We start from the raw sequence: 19,888 nt of genomic DNA, 5'->3' as shown, positions 1-19,888 counted from the left end.
AAGTGAACTATAGAAGAATTGCATTATGCAAGTTTTGATTCAAGCACTCTAAAATGACCTGTTTCTAGACCAAACAAAGAGAATCAGAGAAGCATTAGCTATTGGGATCTGTGGTTTCAACAGTCCGAAGACGTGACATAGTGGTTCAGAATTACCCACATGGAGTTGGGGATGTACACAGGAACAATCCGGCACAGGAGATAAAGGAATGCAACCCAGTGGGTGTATAGGGGGGGTGGTTCTATCACTTCAATAGCCCATCACAAGAGTATTGACCAACCCAAGAGAAGCAAAGAAATGCACATATATTGTAGTCGGCTCACACATAACCACAAATTCCAGAGTCATGGACAGCTTTGACAATCCAATTATACAAATGGAGACTAATCATCCCAAACTGAGTGTCAAAGCACAAAGGAGCAGGGAGATAAAGGAAGAGTTGAAAGTTGTACGTTTGGGATTGAACACCAAATATACTCACCATGGCACACACTGTCCAACGACACTTCTGCAAGTGCAAAATTAAAAGAGTCAAATTCCAATGAACAATGCTTTAAGGCCTTGTCTACTCTGGGCAGAGAGAGAATGATCCCAAAAAACTAAGAGGTGGAGCTTAAAATCCATTGAACATAAAAAAATTCCTGTGAGGAGAAAGTAAAACATTTCTGTGCTGTTTGTAATTGAAATTTAAAGCCATTGTTTGTGAAATGCTACACCGGATAAACATTTTGAAGAATGCTCAAGGAAAGAAAGCTAGAGTGCCACTCGTAAGAGTCACAGAATTGTTCAGCTCTTCTCCCCTACCAATATCAATTAGTGTGGAGGAAAGGGGATGGGACACGGAAGTTAATAGCACACATATCTTTCCATGAATTCCAACATTCTAGTCATTAAGAACAAGGTGCAATAACATGCATCAACAAACTTTACCTCAGCAAGATAAGTCACAAGGCTGAATGTAACATCTGAGAAGGAGTCGTGCAGATATCGACACACAACATTGATCCAATTGGAGCAGTCCCTTGAATAGCTATGAGTGCTGTACAGACTCATCATGTGAGCTAAATTAGCAAGCGTTGAGGACTTCTCTTCTGCACAAACCTAACAAAATGATAAACCTGTTTTAACTCAAATGATTCATTTTGTTTAGCATCCAAATTCAGAACACTAAGAAATAATAAACATTAACAACTGCAGAAGCAATAGTACTATTCATGCAATATGGATAGTTGCAGCAAACAATGCTTTCAGCAGTTAAGCTTTGCAGCCAGGCTCTGAACAAAAGGCCTGTCCATCCCAGTGTTGCTATACACAAACATCAGAAATTTAAACAGACTCCACCAGCAAGGCTATCTAATTTATCAGTGCCTGCATTTACCCAGTATGTACCACCAATATTTATTGCATTTCATGAAATAACAAATTACTTGTCAGTAATGTTCTTTCTGATTGATGCATCTTCCAGGGATTACTCATCCGTTCCTCATGTATTTGTTTTAAAATAATGTCTTTATTTAGTTTTCCAACAGTTTATGACATTGCCCACCCCCTCCTAGCCCCCCCCCCCCAACCCCCTACTCAGGGTGCCACTGTAACAGTCCTGCCTCCCACACAGCCCATTCCCATCACATTCTCCTTGGCAGGTGACCACTGTCTCCTCAATTTCTTCCCTTGTCACTGCATTGCTTATCCCAAAGTCATTCACGGGGGTTTCAGATCTTGAGTGGACACCAGTTCGTTTAGTACCTGTCCCCAGTCCACTGCCAGTGTCCTCCCCCCTCTGGGTCTCTGTGTTGGTTCAGATAAGCTACCTCTGCCATACCCCATCTACGCACATCTTGTAACCATTGCCTTAAAGATGGGCCCGCCGGTCTTTTCCATGCAATTGCTATACGTCTTGTGGCCAATATCAACAGAAATCCCGCAATTTTATTACTCGTTTTGTATTTCTATGACCCGGATAACAGTCCCCATAATCATCTCTCATATTTGCATTCAGTCTCTCCATCACCTCCCTCCAATAAGTCAGTGATGACTGGGCATTCCCAAATCATGTGCCAGAATCTGTCATGCACCCCACAACACTTTGGGCAAGTATGGGGTACATTTTAGTTTGTTTCATGCTCTCCTTTCGGGTGTTAGGTACATCCTGTGCAGATAATAAAAAATGGGGTCAATTGACATTGCACATTCCTTGAGGCCTTTCTGACTTGCTCCCACATTTGTGCCCACTTCCCCTCAGAGATAGGTTCTCCCACATCTCATTCCCATTTGTCTTTAGCCAACGTCTGAAGGGACCCATATAACTGACACCTTCCACCCACATTCCCCGAGGCCCAGCAATGTTTGCATTAGTGGGTGGGCGTCCGGTTCTTCCGGCATGCCATCCCATAGTGCTGCCAGGCGTCTCACCACTTTTGCATTAGTGAGAAAATGTCAACTTGCTAGCTAGTATGTGTGTCTCCATTCCTCAAATGTTAGCAGTTTACCCCCCTCAAATAGATCCTCCAACGTGATGCAATGCCGTTCCTCAATGTCCCCAGTCCTATGTTTCTCAACGCTGTCCATATGGTGGGATTGAACCCAATAGGTAAATCCCTGCTATACAGTCCTTAGACCTGCATCTTACCGAATAGTTTGCCCCATATTGCCCGTACCACCCTGAAGATATTAGTGTCCCCTTTGCCTCCTGTCGGACCCCCAGCAGTTCAGTTCTATACCCTGCCGTTCCTGCAGTGTTCCCAGCAGCCCTATTGCCTCTCCTCCAGGACAGGAGTGCCAGTGGGCCACTGCCTGTAGTTGTGCCGCCATATGTGCCGCCATAAAATAAAGTTCAAAGTCTGGCATGTTAAGCCCCCCCTTCCTCCCGCCTGCGCCGCAAAGTGTGTAATGTTACCTGGGTACGCCCTGTATTACATAGCAGCTCCCCCAATGTCCTATCCAACATTTTAAAGAAAATTCCCTTGATGACGTACAGGATATTTGTGAAGTACAGGAGCCTCGGGAGGACCACCATTTTACACAGTGCCACTTTCCCCATTAGTGAGAGGGGTAACTTTCTCCAAAACTACACGCGTCCCTTATGCGTGAGAGTGCCCCTCCGTATTGTGTTCAATTGTCTCGTCTACGTTGTGAAAGATTCTAATTCCCAGGTATGTGAACGATTCCCGTTCCCAACGGAGCCCCCAATTTGCGAGGGTGTCCTCCCTCTGTGCCCTGAGCCATGCAAGCGGAAATAGAAGCAACTTTTCCTTGTTCACTTGAAATCCCGACAGTGTGCGGAAGTTGTCTAAGACTTCCAAAATCACTGGCATGTATTCCTGTGGATTGTCCACATACAACAGTACGTCTTCCGCATAAAGCGAGATGCTGTGAACACTGCCCTGCCCAGATCCCGGTTTCTTGAATATACGTCCTAAAATACTTCACCAATGGTTCTAGCGCTAATGTGAATATTAATTGGGGATACCGGGCAGCCCTGTTGTTTGCCCTGCTCAAGTGTCCACCCCAGCGATATCCATCCCCTTGTTTATACAGCAGGCATAGCCATTTCAAGATCCTTTCTCCAAACCAACAGGCTTCTAATTCTTTAAACAACCATGGCCATTCGAGTGAATCGAAGGCCTTGACAGCGTCCATCGCTGCCAAAGCCATCTCCCTCCGTGAATCCTTGACCAGGTCCATCACATGGTGCAGCCTGCGTAGGTTCATACTTATGTCTCGTCCTCCCACAAACCCACACATGTCCGAGTGTACCAGATTGGGGGCCACTCTCGCCAACCTGCTCGTCAGCACCTTCCCCAGGATTTACGTGTCCACATTCAGTCGGGAAATGGGCCTATATGAGGCACACTGTGTCTGATCTTTATCTTTTTTCAGGTGCACCGTTATCACTGTCTCCCTCATTGATTCTGGGAGTGACACCTTTTGGAGTGCGTTGTCATAGACCCTTTTCAGCTGAGGAGTCAAGTTCTCAGCGAATGATTTATAAAACTCCACCGGGAGTCCGTCACTCACCAGAATCTGAATATACTGCATCGCCTTTATCGCGCCCCAATATCGCCTCTTCCTCTATGGGTTACTGCAGCTCTTCCCTGGCCTCCGCTTCCAGCTTAGGGATTTTCACTAGGTCAAGCAGATCGGAGGTATCTTGTTCCGAGTAGGTGCCTTCCGTTGTATATAATCGTTTATATTACCTCAGAAACACCTCATTTATCTCTCTCTCTCTCTGTGTGGATACTAATCTTACTGACGAGTCCCGTATCTGGGTAATTGTGCCCCCGGACATTCTCGATTAATTAGTCAGGTCAGGAGCCGGCCTGCCTTGTCCCCTTCCCCATGTATCTGTTTGGTGTATTGGTTCCGATCAAACCGCGCCAGGGAGTCCATGGCCTTCCGGTGGGTGTCCAGCTTCAACGCCAGTAGGTAACCCACCTGTCGCCCGTCCGCGAGACTCTCCTCCAGTCATTGGATCCCCCCCTTCCAAGCCTCATATAGAGTAATTCAGTGTTTGCCTATTCCCTAACGCCTGTGACATGCACACCCTCCTCAAGGTAACCTTGAATGCCTCCCATTGTATCCCCACGTCCTCCACCGATCCCTCATGTAGTTAAAAAAAAAAAGGAGTTAACAGCCACCCTTAACATCTGTGTGTTGGCCCCGTCCTCCAGTAACCCTTGCCTCATTTGCCACAGTTTCGGTCCGAATGATCTTGCCTAGCCCCTACCCTCGTCACTAATGGGGAGTGATCTGACAGGGCCCTATCCAAATACTGTGAGTCAGTGAACCAATGAAAATGCTCCCTTCCTACAAACACGTAATTCAGTTTGGAATAAGAGCTATGGACCCCGACTGATATGAGTAGCCTCTCTCTGAGCCATGCGCTCTCCCTCCATAGCTCCACCAAGTCTAGTTTCACAATTACCGGTCACAGCGTTGCGCGCGCCTTAGATTTCATGGGTCACCTCCTTTCCTCTCGGTCCAGGTCAGGGTCTAGGGCACAATTAAAATCCCCCCCCCCCCAACACATACAGCCCGTGCGATGGCCTCCCGTCATTTTCAGCACCGTGCTGAAGTAGTCACCAGCATCCACATTCGGGGTATACGAGCATGTCAAGCAGATGTCCTGCCCATCCCATTGCCCTAGTATGGCTATTGTTCTACCCTCCCTATCCCCCAACGTTCTGTCAACTTGTAAGGGCGTCCCCGGGGCCACCGATATCAGCAATCCCCTCGCATAATTGAAGTATGATGACTCAAATACCGCCCCCCCACTTATTCTCCAGACTCAAGTCTTCCCCCCTGTAAGTGTGTCTCATGCATCAACACCACCTGTATTGTTCCCTCCCATCTGAAAGAACTATGCGCCAAAATGTTACACCACAGGGAAGGGACGTTCATTTGGGGCGGCGACTTCAACTGCGTCAGAGACGTGATCATGGACAGGTCTGATCCTCCCCAACAACCACACAACGCCGCCACCCAAGCACTTAACAACACATTGGAGCACCTCGACCTAATAGACATTTGGAGGGAACAACACCCCACCGAGAGAAGCTACTCATACTACTCGGCCCCTCACAGGATCCACACAAGGATTGACTAACTGTTTATCAACAAAGAACACACCTCAATGATAGATGCAACAGAATACCTAGGCAGATCGATATCCGATCACTCACCTTTAATCATGCTGTGGACATTCAGAGGGCCCAGACCACCGATCCCGACGTGGAGAATGCCCACCGCAGCTCTCACCGACCATGAATTCAGGGAGACCCTCGGCACCAGACTTGAGGACTATATAGATAACAACAAAGGCTCCGTATCAAGCTGGAGCACACTGCGGGAGGCCATAAAGGTAGTGACATGGGGAGAGGCGATATCGGGGGCGGGAGGTATCAGGAAGCACCTGACGGCGGCACTCGAAGAACAAGAAGCTGAAATATCATGCCTCGAAAACTCCTATGAAGCCACTCCGGAACTATAAGCGACCCTACACGGACTACGAGACGAATGCCGCACAGCTTGGGACAGGTTAGCCAAATTTGACTTTACAACGAATACCGCCAGGGCTCACAAAGAAGCCGATAAGCCGGGCAGATTACTAGCCTGGTTGTGCAAACGAGAACAACCTAGACACTTTCCTAATGAGATCTTAGATGAGAGCGGGACAACACACAAATCTCAATAAGGTATCAACAACGCCTTTGCACAGTTCTACTCCAGACTATACTCTCATAATAACTACACACCTAGAGATGAAATCAAGGCTACCCTAGAGGAGATTGAGCTACCAAAGTTATCTGAGGAACAGAGAGAGATGCTAGAAATGGAGCTCACCACAGAAGATGTCACGGAGGCTATCAGGTCTCTGGCTACTTGTAAGACTCCCGGTAATGACGGCCTCCCGCCAGAATTTTACAAAGCCTATGAACCCACAGTCACCCCAATTTTATACGAGGTCTTCATGGAGGCATACGAGAATGGGATACTCCCTAACACCATGAAGGAGACAATCATAATTCCCATGCTCAAGCCTAACAAACCACCCACAGACTGCGAATCATACCGCCCATTGGCAATGCTAAACTATGATAGCAAGATCCTGACCACTATTTTAGCTAACACGCTTGCAAAGGTAGTGGGAAACCTGATCAACGACGACCAAAACTGCTTTGTCCCGGGACGCAACACAACGGCGAACCTGAGGAGGCTCCAACATACCATGGCAGAAACCTATACGAGAGACGAGGACCTGGCGGTGCTCTCACTTGACGCCATCAAGGCTTTCGACTCCATATTCTGAGAATGGCTGGTGGAGGTGCTAAGAGAGTTCGGATTTGGTGAGGGATTTATGAGATGGATCAAGGTACTTTATAACTCGCCGGTGGCAAGAGTCAAAACCGGCGGATTCATTTCAAAACCCTGGGAGATACAGCGTGGCACCAGGCAGGGATGCCCATTGTTGCCAATGTTATATGTCCTAGGCCTGGAACCAATCGCCATCTATTTCAGGAGACAATTTTTCGACGCAGGCATCAGACTAGGTAACCACTATTCTATAATATCTCTGTAGGCGGACGATGTACTTTTGTACCTGAAAGACTCGCACGCACATGCCATGCTAGATGTCCTCGACAACTACGCATCATACTCTGGGATCAAGTTTAGCAGATTGAAATCCTGTGCATTCCCGCTGGCACGACTCCGAGGCCTGGCAGTAACTGATCTACCGGAAGTGGGGATGAAATGGCAGCCAGAAACATTCCGATACCTAGGAATCAACATTCATCATTCTCCAGACCTCACACACGACCACAACACTGAAATAGCAATAAAGGGACTTCGCAACTCTATTAAATTCGGGTCTAAACTTCCACTAGCAATGATGGGGAGAGCATCCATCGCCAAGATGATAATCCTCCCCCGCTTTCTCTATTTTTTCACAAATATCTGCCACTACATCCGCCCACCCTTCTTCAAGAGGCTGGAATCGATAATCAGGGATTTCCTATGGGGCCCATCCAGACACAAACTGCCCCTATCGATTCTTACGTTGCGTCACAAAGAAGGCGGAGTGCAACTCCCCGACTTTCAAATGTACTACTTGGCCGCGCAACTCAGTCATGTGACAAGATGGCTCCAGGACGAGCTGAACAGCGAGTCGGAACTCCTAAAACAAATACCCTCCAACCTGTTCCCCAAAGAAGCACTTTGGAACCCACTGAAACAGGTACAAGAGGTCCCCATGATTACGAAATTGGGCAGACAGGTTTGGTCTAGGACCCGCTCCATCTTACAACCTAGCCATCCATATTCACCCAATACTCCTATACTAGTGGATACATGCAGAACCGCAACCGACCTCAAGGTGGCGAGATATTGGGAGAGAACTGGGATCTACGTGTGGGGCGACATGTTTTAAGAGAACAACTTCAGAGACTTTGAATCACTCCAGTTGGTGGAGGGCCTCCCCACCGGTCAATTTCTGTGGTATCACCGAATTAAACAGACTGCTAGAAAACTCTGGAACACCTGGCCTGAGGAACTCGCTTCAGACCCCCTAGTGCAGGAGATGTATGATCTGGTCAATGGCTGGAAACCGGTGACCCCGCCTCTACAGCCGGTTGATGGACAAGCCGAACCCCAGAAGCACAGCACTTAGGGGAAAATGGGAAACTGATTTGGCCACTACACTAACAGATAAAGAATGGGAAAGAATACTGCTATATCCAAAGGAAGTATCTCGCAATGCCAGATTTAGGCAAATACGAATGAATGTCCTCTATAGGACGTACATGACCCCACAGCGGGTGGCCAGCTTCAACAAGAAAGCATCACCAAATTGTCCTTGGTGCGGCAACGACACAGCTGACCTGCTCCACATGTTCTGGACTTGTAATAAAACTATGAAACTCTGGTCCAAAGTCAAACAGACCTGCATAACCGCGGGTATCACCAGATACGAATGGGATCCGAAGGACTGCTTATTGGGTGCTCACCCCAGAATTAATAAATACAAACACATAGTCAAGCTGATGGATTTAGCATGTATCCTTGTGAAAAGAACCATAGCAATGGCCTGGGAATCTCCAGGGGGCTTGAGATACGAGCGCTGGATTAAGGAACTGTAAAGGTGGTCTGAGGCTGAGACCAGAGCATGGCAAGAAGGGGCCAATTCTGGGGTGGACGGAGCAAACAACACCCTTGAGGCGTGGAAAGCCCTCCTGAGAGACATACCTTTCACTACGGACCACAAACCCCCCTGAAGAGAAGCCCTAGACCACCACATTAACTGCAGGTGACTTAACCAAAGTCCCGAAAAATCTAGACTGGGTTCGCACATGCTACCTGAACCTGACACCTTGTACATCTCTGCCCCGGAACGGACACTGTAGACACCATAGCATCAAATGAAGACTGTTTTGTTTATTTATTTCACCTATGTTCTTTCTTTTTTCTTTTTCTTTCTTCTTTTCTCTTTTCTCTTTATTTTGTTAAATGTTGTTGCTTATGAAAATTGGACGAATCAATGTAATCCTACTTTGTCACATGATTACTCAAGCTTGCATGTCTAAATGCCAATAAAATATGTTAAAAAAAAACAACACTTGTATTGCACGTCGCTTTAGATAGATAAAAACTAACCCCACCCTCCAATTCCCCTACCCCAACGACCTTCTCTGTATCTGGACCTCCTTTGTGAAGTCCGGAAAGATTAGGACTCTATCATTATCTACCCCTATGTATCCTGCTTTGCGTGCCGCTAGCAATATCATGTGTCTCAGGAAGTTCAGTATTTTGGCCACGATTGCTCTGGGCTGTCCTCCTAGGGGTGGGCCTCTGCCCATTATTCTGTGCGCCCTCTCCACTGCAAAACAACTTTGACAGGCCGTTCGGGCGTAGGGATTCCAGTATCAACCTTTCCACACATAGCTCCGTGCATTGTCCCTCTTGGCCCTCTGGGACACCCACCAGTCGGACATTATTTCGGCAGGAGCGACCTTTGGAATCCTCCGCTTTTGCCTCCAGCCCTTGTGTCGCCCATATGCGACCCGCACCCGATTCTTGAGCAGGGCCCACTTCATCCTCCACCGTGCTCACATTCTGTTCCACCTCGGTTACTCTCGCTGACCTTCGGCAGGTCGGCCCACACCAGGGACACAACATTTCCCACTTCCTGTCTATTACCTTCCAGTGATGTCCTGCACTGTACTGCCGCCATCAGCCCCTCCAGTGCGACTCCCGTACCTTTCGCCGCCCCTGCCAAGTCGTTCTTCCCTTCCGTTGTCTTAAATGCCTTTTGCCTAGCGGCAGCATAAGTCTCCATCTTCTGTTGGCCTTTCACCATCCTTCCCTCCTGGGTATTGGCCGAATAGTGGCTGTTCCACTCGATGGGTCACCTGCTCCCTCCTCTTGCTAGGAGTCCTGTGCTTTTCCCCTTTCTCCTCGCCTGCCCAGCAACCTGCAGCGACCCCCTGGTGCTCTCCAGGTCATGTGCGTCAGGCCCTCACTTCTGAGGGCATGGGCCACTTCCCCTGAGCAGTTCACTATGCCCTTCTTGGGGGCAGGGGCTATCCGTTAACCCTTTTCCTTATATTACTGGGCCGCCCCTTTGTCCCTTACAGCGTGTCTTTCCTCAGGGCCTCTTAGCACCGATTGCTATCCATTTATGTGGGTCTCCCCCGGGCCTGAATTTGTAGACCTCTGCGAGCTCGCCGGGCGGGTCTGACTTGCCACCCCTGGCTCACGCGTTACATTCTCACTGGAGGAGCGGGGACTGCCTTGGCTCACCTGTCTCTTCCGTCTCTCTCCGCGGTCAATGGCGCCCAGGTTACCCTTCCTCCGACCGCTCCCAGGGCATTTGACAGGAGTGTAGTGGGTGCTTGCCTGTGTTCCCTGTCTGCATCTGCCTCCTTCGAGCTAATGTCTTCCTGGTGTTACCCGCTGCTCCTCCTCACCACACTGCAGTTTCTCGGCTGCTGCTGTTGGCATCCAGCACTGGTTCCCGACTTCCGTCGCCGTCCTCTACGGGGTGGCTCCTCGTTCACTCTCTGGATCCGAACGGCTGCTATCTTCCTGCCGCAGTGTCTGTTTGGGGTCAGCTTTTCCGTCCCTTTGCCTTCCCTCACTGTGCCGCGACAATGGGTCACCTTCACTGCCGGGTCCCTGGTGCCTGCCTTCCCCCATCCCTGAGGGACACTGCCTCGCCTGGGCTTGCAAATCGGATCGTCTGGGCCTGGTGGTGGTCCTCTCACCAACCTTCCCCTCTCTCCAGCGGACATCTTAGGGTCCGTTTGTGCACTTTTCCGCACCACTAAGGTTTGTGGCGCTTCATTAGGTCTTGCTGCTCAAAGTTACTTCATCCGCTGCCTGGGGTGTTCCAACCCCCAATACTGTCTTTTCTCCCCCCCCGGAGGTGCGCTGTTTACAGGATTTATGCCGGATTTAGTGCAGCCTTGAGCAGCAGCTACAGAGCTTCACCGCCTCATCCGTTGCCACACCCCCTCAGAGTTTCTCATGTATGATATTCTAGCCCCAGGACGGTTGATCTTCGGAAACGTTTCCATCACTGACACCTCTATGCGTCATGCACCGGAAATGGCCTTGAGGCATGTACATATTGAGGCACTGCTCCCCATGACCTTAGTTCCACCCTTTTCCCCTAGCACTCTGGTGCTGTGGGATTGCAGAGCCAAAGGAGTACCAGCTCTTCATCAAGTGGGGCAGTTATGGAGGACGACGAGGAAGGATCATCCATTAGAAAGAACATTACTGAGAGGGAAGTCATTTAGTCAGTCTAAATGTATACCTTCCTTCCACAGATTCCTCATTTACAATAGACTGCCATAGCAGTACATCGATATGCAAAAGGGAGGAGAGTAAGAGGAAAGCCCTTCAACCAGAAACAATTGGAGGACCGGCCTGCCGAAGAAGGCATCCTGTTCCAAAAGGGAATCCAAACAGTAACACATGGCAGAAGTGTGGAGAGAAGCCCACTCAGCCGCTTGGCAGATGTCCAAGATAGTATACCAGCAGTGTCATTTTTACGATCACCACATGCCTATACCACCACAGATTCTTTACCTTGCGATAAGCTGCACCACCCTGCCACTCCAGAAGCGGAGCAGTTCCATCTGAAAATGTATCGGTCACAGAGACTGCAAACATTAACCAGTCTTAACCCAACAAACTGTCCCAGTGACTCATGTGACGCTAAACTAATTATAAACAGTGCAGAAGAGCTGGCCCTGTCTTTGCAAAAATTAAACACATCTTTAAAAGTTGCAAATATCCCATACCACCTGAAATCAGTATGGGTGACGCAAGTACTGTAAAAAGCTTCCTTAGATCCAGAGATGTTTGCCAACTACAGGCCCAGCTCCAATGTCCCCTTCCTGCTAAAAATACTAGGAAAAAGCAGCTTAACAGCTAGACGTTCACTTGGAAAACAAAGGCCTGCTCTGGGACAGACATCTGGTTTTCCACTTTTCAGGAGCACTGACATAGCACTTTTAGATGCCAAAGACACTCTTTTGAAGTAAGCTGATGAAGGACAAATAGGAATGTTGATGTTGCTGGACCCCTTGGTCGCATATGACCCCACAGACCATGACACTATGCTGACCCCCACCTCAGTAATCTGGCACTTAACTCTGACCCAGCCGCTAGATGGTTTGGCTAGAAAAAGGTGCACGGTTTTATGTCAGGCAAGGAAATGTTTACTTGTGGGGCCCTGCAAGATTCCTGCCTGTCCCCCCTGCTTATATGCACCTATATATATTTGATCCAGAAGAAAACAAGTCGATACCTTAATTAGGCTAACAAAGTCCTTTATATTTTGCAAATTTGCGAGCTTTCATGGAATGTCGCCACTTCCTCAGGCAGAGATGAAATTAAGCATTTGAAAAACATCACAGCATTACAGCTTACATAGCACCTCCTGCAGATACCCCGTTATCTGTGCCTGCCTGTACCGGATATGTAGTTTTGCTCAGAAAGGCATGTGTGGGGGAGTTGAACAACCAATACATGCTTTTCTGAGCAAACTACATATCGGGTACAGACAGGCACACGTAACGGGGTATCTGCAGGAGGGGCTATGTAAAACTGGTCCCCATATCCCTCCCCAAAAAGCCACTCCACTGCAAAGCACCATGGAGATATAGCCATCATTTTGGGAGAAGGGTGCACCAGCAGTGTATCCGGTTTTATGGTGGTCCCGAATATCAGACCGCACGTTCACTGGTAACCCACAAATGAAGGTCTGGCTGGTACAGCCAGCTATCCCGAAACCTAACACTCAACTTAGAGCCCGGGTTGGGAACTCTGCAAGCTGTTATGCTCACTGAATCGATATCTGAAAGATCAAATGTGTTCATGATCCATTAGAATATGACTAAACAGAAACTAAAGTGACTTCTATAAAGAGAGGCTCATTAGATCAAATAACATCAAAATGTGGGACCAGAAGTAGCTGCCTTCACAGTGAACTACCATTACCCATAATGGCATACATGGGACTCTCTAAAATACCAAGGACTTACAAGTCTCAAGACTTGAGTGAAGAAAAAGTCAATCTATACCATTATCACGAATAAAGCAAATGTGTCCCGTATAACCGAAACGCGAGTCGACATCATTTTGTTAATTTTTGTTTTCAAATCATCTTTTTATTGTTCACTGGTTTTTGTTATATTCTCATAGCGGTTATCACCACACTTAATTTAAAGTGTCTTTTCATTTCATGTATGTAATATAGGTCCATAAAAGTTTGATACAATTGTGCATTCTGAAAATGGAACGTTAAGCTTGGAAAAATGTATGATGCTAAAGCTGTGCCAGATACACCAAGAGTACAGTAATAGCCTTTTTTTGCAGGTTCTATGTCCTTCTTCCTATTGTGTGCTATAAATTATAGAAAAACACACAAGGAACTTCTTGGCGAAATCAAATCACCTCCGCGATCAAGATCCCATTTGGATTGAAAACGTGTCGCAATGGTGTGTGAATCACACAGAGACCTAGAGTTCCTCTACTCCGTAAGAAAGTAAGCAAATTGTGTTCCTTTCACACCACTTGTTGCGCCACAGGGATATTAATGATGAAAGAAGTCACAGATTACTTGATCAATGAGTCCAAATGACTGATTAAACAGTGATCAGAGATCCTTTAATTCTTGGCCCTTTGATAACACGCGTTTCGGCAACTTTCTCTGACTTTCTCATATCAGGGCATAACCTTGATTTGTGTCCGTAATTATTCAGCTGTGGTTGCCAAAAAATCAGAGTCATGGGTTAAATCCCCCCTCGAAAGTTCATTTCTCCTGCGTCGCGCGTTGTGAATTGGTAAAACCTTTTTTACGGACACAAATCAAGGATATGCCCTGATTTGAGAACGGCACAGAAAGTTGTCGAAACACGTGTTATAATAGGGCCAAGAATTAAAGAATCTCTGATCACTGTTATCAGTCATTTGGACTCATTGATCAAGTAATCTGTGACTTCTTTCATCATTAATATCCCTGTGGCGCAACAAGTGGTGTGAAAGAAACACAATTTGCTTACTGCTATAAATTATAAACTATGTCAAATCCAGCTTTATAGCCTATTTGAATATAAAATATTTTGCATTAATCAATTTCCCTGACTGGTGCATACACTTTGGATTCTATTAGCGACTCTGGGTTGCCTGTTTCTATGTGCAGAGGGTTTTCTCTTTTTCCCCTTTTGCAACTGTTACTCTTGAACCCTGTGCCTCCAAAGTTTTGTTCTCCATTGCACTCACATTTAATGCCACCTCTTTGGAGAAATCCAAAGAGGAAGGTATAACAAGCAACGCCTGGAGCTCACATAACTGTCACGTGGAAGTTCTATCCAACTACCAAGATGGACGGTCAGGCAGCGCTATACGTTAATGCATGCCTCTGCAGTCACATCTTGTGCAAAAAAGAAACTTTTGTCTTCTAGTTCCTGTTCAACCAACTGTTTTGACTAACTTCAACCAGTTGAACTGTGGCCCAACGCTATTATTATAGCACAATCCATCAACTTGGTGCAAAAAATAAGAGAGCCTCTTGGGCGTTGAGCGACCTACTTCACACCACCCAGTAATCTCACTTAAGTATCCTTTGGAGTGGAGCCAAGCCAGCCAATATTAGTGCCAGCGGTCCTGAATTAACAATCAACAGGCCACGTTGAACTGTGATATCTTGCGGTAACAACGAGATGACCTACCAGTCTGTTATAATAACAACAATGCTTGAATTTCCACCAGGGGTATTAAAGAATCATTGTTTGATACTGAAGAAATCTTTTGTCCTGAAGATGGCCAGATTAGATCCAAAAGACACTAGGGATAGTGTCTAATGTATTAAAATAGGCCGAAACATGTTGACTATCTGAGAAACCCTGAGTATTAAGTATTGGGTTCTCTCCTTTTTTTTTTAAAACTGAAAGTTGATTAAGTTCTCTTTGGAACATACTGATTTAGTATTCATGCTGTTTCATCTAACCCTCCCCTGTTTTATGTTTTAATTGTTGTGATTCATTCTATTTGACTTTGTCACGCTTCGTATGTTCCACGATCAGTCTGAGAGATCACTTGGGCTAGATGCCGCTAAAGTAATTCAGACTTCCTTCCTGAGAGCACAGCTTGCAGGGAAAAGAACACCTGTCAGGCCAAGGGCTCAGGCAAAAAGGCGGAACGCACAGCGGAGCTAGAGGGAAGAAAACAAACAAAGCAAAGATTACATCCCGTTTGTTGACAATTCCAGTCCCTCTACCCCCTCCGAGCCCCACAAGCTTACCTGTGTATTCCTTTTTTCCAGCGGAATACCTACTTGTGACAAGACACAAGACTGGGAGTGAGTGAAGGTCAGGGGAAGTGTTCTTGCTTGAAAGAAAGGGGGACCAAAGACTTCCCCCAATAATGGATCAGTGATGTCAACAGCAAAGCGTCCCCCAATCCAATGAGTGAAAGCAGAATCCAATGTTCCGAAAGCAAATAAGCGGGAAAAAACAGCAGAGCGTCCCACAATCCAAGGAGTGAAGCCAGGAGCCAAGTGTCTCAAGATCCAAGGGGGCGGAGCAACACAGCAAAGCGTCCCACAAATAAAGAACCAACAAGTGTGTAGTTAAACAGCGCCGTACTTGCTAGCGCGGAAAACAACACTCAGGGAGAGATTAGAAGTGGTGTTTCTTTCTTCGCTCGGGGAGCGGATGGCAAGGAGCGATTGGAAAATACAGAATTGAAGGGAGCCGGGAGCCAGACATGAGGAGCAGAACCCAAAGCAAGTCCGATGTGTATTCCGTGGTCGGGCAGGGGAGTTGATCAAAAACGGAAGTCTAAGACAGGAAAACGGATAACAAGGATAACAAGGTCCAAGGCAAAGGTGGAATTCAGCAACCAGGTAAGCAAGGAAAGAATAACTTATCCCAGGAGCGTAGCTCGCGTAACGCAATGGTTTAGGAGCACCGGCTTACTGGGGGCGTGGCCAAATATAGGAAGTGAATACAAAGGAGGCGTGAAACGCACGCAAAAGAAAGTGAAAACATTCCAAAGGTTCCTTGCAGGCACGGTCCTCTTGGGAGATGTAGTTAATTACCGGCGGTGGCGTCGGCGTTGCTGTAAATGCCAGGGCAAACGCCATGGGCTTCTCCCCTGAGCATAAGAATGTCCTAGGAAACCGGAGGGCGTGACAGACTTATGGACAGTGTTGTAGTCCAGCCTTTTACATGTGTGTTAATCATGATAACACTTTTATTCATTTGATGATAATTAATAAATCGTTTTTGTACTTTAGTCATGCTTGGGCTCGACCACATCTTTCGTTTGCAATATGGTTTTTGAAATCATATTTGTCTAGTTTGCGAACATTCTCTCTAATTGCGAGGTGACGTAAAGAGGGGTAATCAGACTTACTGTTATATGTATATGTGGAAGTGATGACAACCAAGTTATTCATTGTTAAGGTGATTTTCCAAACATAACATGAATTTAGGGGATGAAACCGAGCGCTCTTAAAAAAAAGTTACCACTGAATTGAAGTCCCACATAAGAATCACAAATTGGCGTGGTGGATACTGATTGCAGAATCACCTCAGAAATTGTACACAATTGGAAATTGTGAGGAATGAGCACTGTTCAGGGATCCTTTTAAAGACAGATACCAGATGGATACCACTTTGGAGTAACAAACTGCAGGCCCATCAGGGCCAAATACAGCAAAGAAATCCAGAACAGAAGACATGGGACAGGATAAGGGATCCAGGTCCCTCTCCCAAATGTAGAATGTACGCCATCTGCAGGCATAAATAGCATTGGGGAAGGGTCTCCGTGCTCAGAGGAGCACATCCAAGATGTCACCCGACAAATGCAACTCTGTGTCTCTCAGCAGCCAAGCATGAAGGTTTAGGCTGCTGAGGTTAGGGTGGAGGACCCCGGCCGTTCGGAATGGGAGCGAACATCCACTCTCCTCAAAAGGTGCCAGGGAGGGCAGTTGTAAATGTCCAGTAGTGCCAGGTACCACGTTCACCGGCCCCAGTCCGGAGTAATCAAGATCAACATGGACCTAACAGGCAGTCTCCAGAGAACCAGTGGAATGACTGGGATGGGTGTGAACGCATAGTAAAAGTTGAATGTCCAGTTAACCGTCATTGCGTCCCCCAGAGCTTCCGGACGAGGAAATTCCCCAAAGCAGAGCAGTAAGCACTTTGTGTTTACAATGGAAGCAAACAAGTCCACTTGAAGATTTCCCCAGTGGGAAGAATCTCCTCCAGAACTTCTTGGCTGAGCTCTGACTCGTGGAGGCAGAAGTCTGCCTGCTCAAGGCATCCAAAGTGATGACCTTCCCAGCAAGGTGAGCTGCTTACAGACACGATGTTGCCCAGAACCATAGTCCAATTGCTTCTCTGCATAGCGGGAAGGACTCTAGATGACTTCGTTTGTTGAGGTAGTACATGACCACTCTGTTGTCCATTGGTACCGGCAATGATTTGCCCTGTACATTGGGCAGGAAAGAAGCCATGGCCAGGTAGCCCTCAACTCCAGTAAGTTGATATGTTCCCGAGACTGAGGAGGAGACCACAGTCCGCTCACTATCTGATCCGATAGGCAAGTGCCCCAACCATTCAAGGACATATTGGTGACCACTGATGTTTGAGGCCAGAGTTGCCAAAGCAATAAACCCTTTAGCCTTTAGCCTCATAGGGACGCCCACCGTAGGTCTCAAGAAACGACACCTTCTGAAAGTCTGACATGTTCCCATGAAACTGATCACTGGCAACGAAGCAGCGATTGAAGTGATCTCATGCACAACTGGGCCTCAGGGATGACCAGAATTCAGGAGGTCATGAGACCCAGTAAACGCAAGAAGGACGAGGCAGGACTTGTACCAACCGAAAGATGTTTGCCACTCAGTCCTGTGACGAATCTCTGGTATTCGTCCCTTCTCCCCAAGTGGGAGGCGAGCCAGCTCCGCAACACCCTTCCCTAGGGTCAGATGCAAGTGGGAACTCACTGGGAAAGACTCCCCCCTTAGGAGACACAGACTCCCGCTCCTGTGAGTAACCCACAACCATTACCCAATAATGGCATAAACGGGACTCTCAAAAATAGGACCTGGGTGAAGAAAAAGTCAATCTATACTAGTATCAAGAAGAAAGAGAATGTGTCCCTTTAAATGCAAGTCTACAATCAACTGAAACAAGTATGTTGAATAGCAAGTACATGACGAACAACGGATGAAGAGAGGGACACATATGTAGGCATGGGAGGACCCCTCTTCCTGCATAGCATCTAAATGAGGCAGAGCAGAAGCGAGCCACAAAGCCCACGACATTCAAGTTTACGCTGAGCTGAAGGGGGAAGATACCAGAGACAAGAGGTGGACCACGTGGTCTGGTACAGGTAGAGGTACAGCAGGAAGCTGTGTGCTGCTGAGCAGGCGTAGCAAAGGAAAAGTCAGTGGGAGCCACGAGAGAATAAGACTAGAGACCCACATGCTCCAGAGACCCTGCAGCAAAGGGGAAGCCTGAAGAAGCCACAAGAGACCTGAGCGAGGAGGAAACCGACACAGAGATTGTTCAATGCCTGAGAAGACCCAAAAAAGGTACAGGATTGAACGGGCTGGCTGGAGGGGACAGAAGAGGGTATTGGCAATGGCAGAGAGGCACCAAGAAGGAAAACATACAAATCCGGAGCAACATTAGACCCCCTTCCCTCATCACAGACATTATCTCAAATAATTAAAAAAGCAGATAATTTATCATTAAGGGGGCTCCTGAAAATCACCACCTAAAGAAAGAGAACCTAGGAGTCATCCATAATCTTCCTTGTGGCAGTACTCGGCAGGCTAGTAAACCAAGTCTGCCCATCACAAAGCAGAGAAACACAGGTCTGGGACCCGCACGCAAAACCAGAGAGACTTGCATATTGTCTTCCTTTAGGCCTGACTTGGCAGGACAGTAAACCAAGTTGGCACAGAACCAAGTGAAAGAGAGGCAAAGGGTAGGGAGTCATTCTCCTGGTAACCAAGGCCAGGGCAAGGGATTCACCCCTTCCTCGGTTGTGTTGAACTGTAAAATCCAGATACCAGGAGGGAGTCAGTCTAAGTTACTAAGGCTTTCTGATACAGAGATTGTTAAGAGATTGGGAAGTGTGTCTGCCAAGGAGAAATGATTGAATTTTTCGTTTTGTGTTGGAGAACAGTTTTGACCCAGGGAAGAGCCATTCCCACAAGAAGAAGCCAACACACTTCTGCCTCTACTCGTAGGGAAACAGCAAGCTTGTTGCATTCCTGGGGTGCCTGACCCCTCCGCCAAATGACAATAAGAGGCAGAGGGTCAAAAACCACAACCACTGCTGGATGGTGATGGCAATTGTTTAAACAGCCATGCCCAAAGACTTGGCTGTCATCTTAGAGGATTGAAGCCTCTGCAAAGATTTGCCAACTTTCGCTCCAAGGAGGTTATATATCCATCAAAGGGCATATCCAGGAGCTTCACTTTCATATCCTGTGCAAACCGGGATGTTCTCATCCAGGAGTGTCTTCTGATAACCATGCCAGTAGCCATTGCAAGCCCTACTGAGTCAGCTGTGTCCATTCTCGATTGGAGAATTTGGTGGGAAGCCTTCCCAGCCATTGTGAACAATGTTTTCAAAGCCCTCTCTTACCTCTTGGCCACTCGCCACAGATCAAAGTACATAAGAAAATGTGGCTAAGGCACAGGAGGCGTTAATTGCTCTGAGAGCAAGACTGCTCTAGACGAAAACCTTCTTCAAACCATGCGTTTAATCTCTTGCTTTCTCTGACCAGAGGCAGGGGAAGGTAAAATGGATATCCACAGGTTGGCAGTAGCAGTTTGGACAAGGCTCTCTGAGGAGG

At 47.4% G+C, this 19,888-nt stretch overlaps 1 protein-coding gene across 6 annotated transcripts in view; it reads right to left on the bottom strand.

The window, feature by feature from the left end:
• FRYL (FRY like transcription coactivator) overlaps nt 1-19,888 on the bottom strand; it is a 3,055,992-nt gene that overhangs the window by 528,451 nt on the left and 2,507,653 nt on the right. For all 6 annotated transcript variants that reach the window (XM_069631694.1, XM_069631695.1, XM_069631691.1 and 3 more), the window contains one exon: nt 931-1,101. In XM_069631694.1, coding sequence (XP_069487795.1) covers nt 931-1,101 — 171 coding nt within the window. The remainder of the gene's footprint in view (nt 1-930; nt 1,102-19,888) is intronic.

The sequence above is a fragment of the Ambystoma mexicanum genome, chromosome 6q, assembly GCF_040938575.1.
Source record: "Ambystoma mexicanum isolate Mex_15411 chromosome 6q, UKY_AmexF1_1, whole genome shotgun sequence".
NCBI lineage: Eukaryota > Metazoa > Chordata > Amphibia > Caudata > Ambystomatidae > Ambystoma > Ambystoma mexicanum.
Note: the sequence above shows the minus strand (reverse complement) of the source record. Positions and strands in the feature narration are given on the sequence as shown.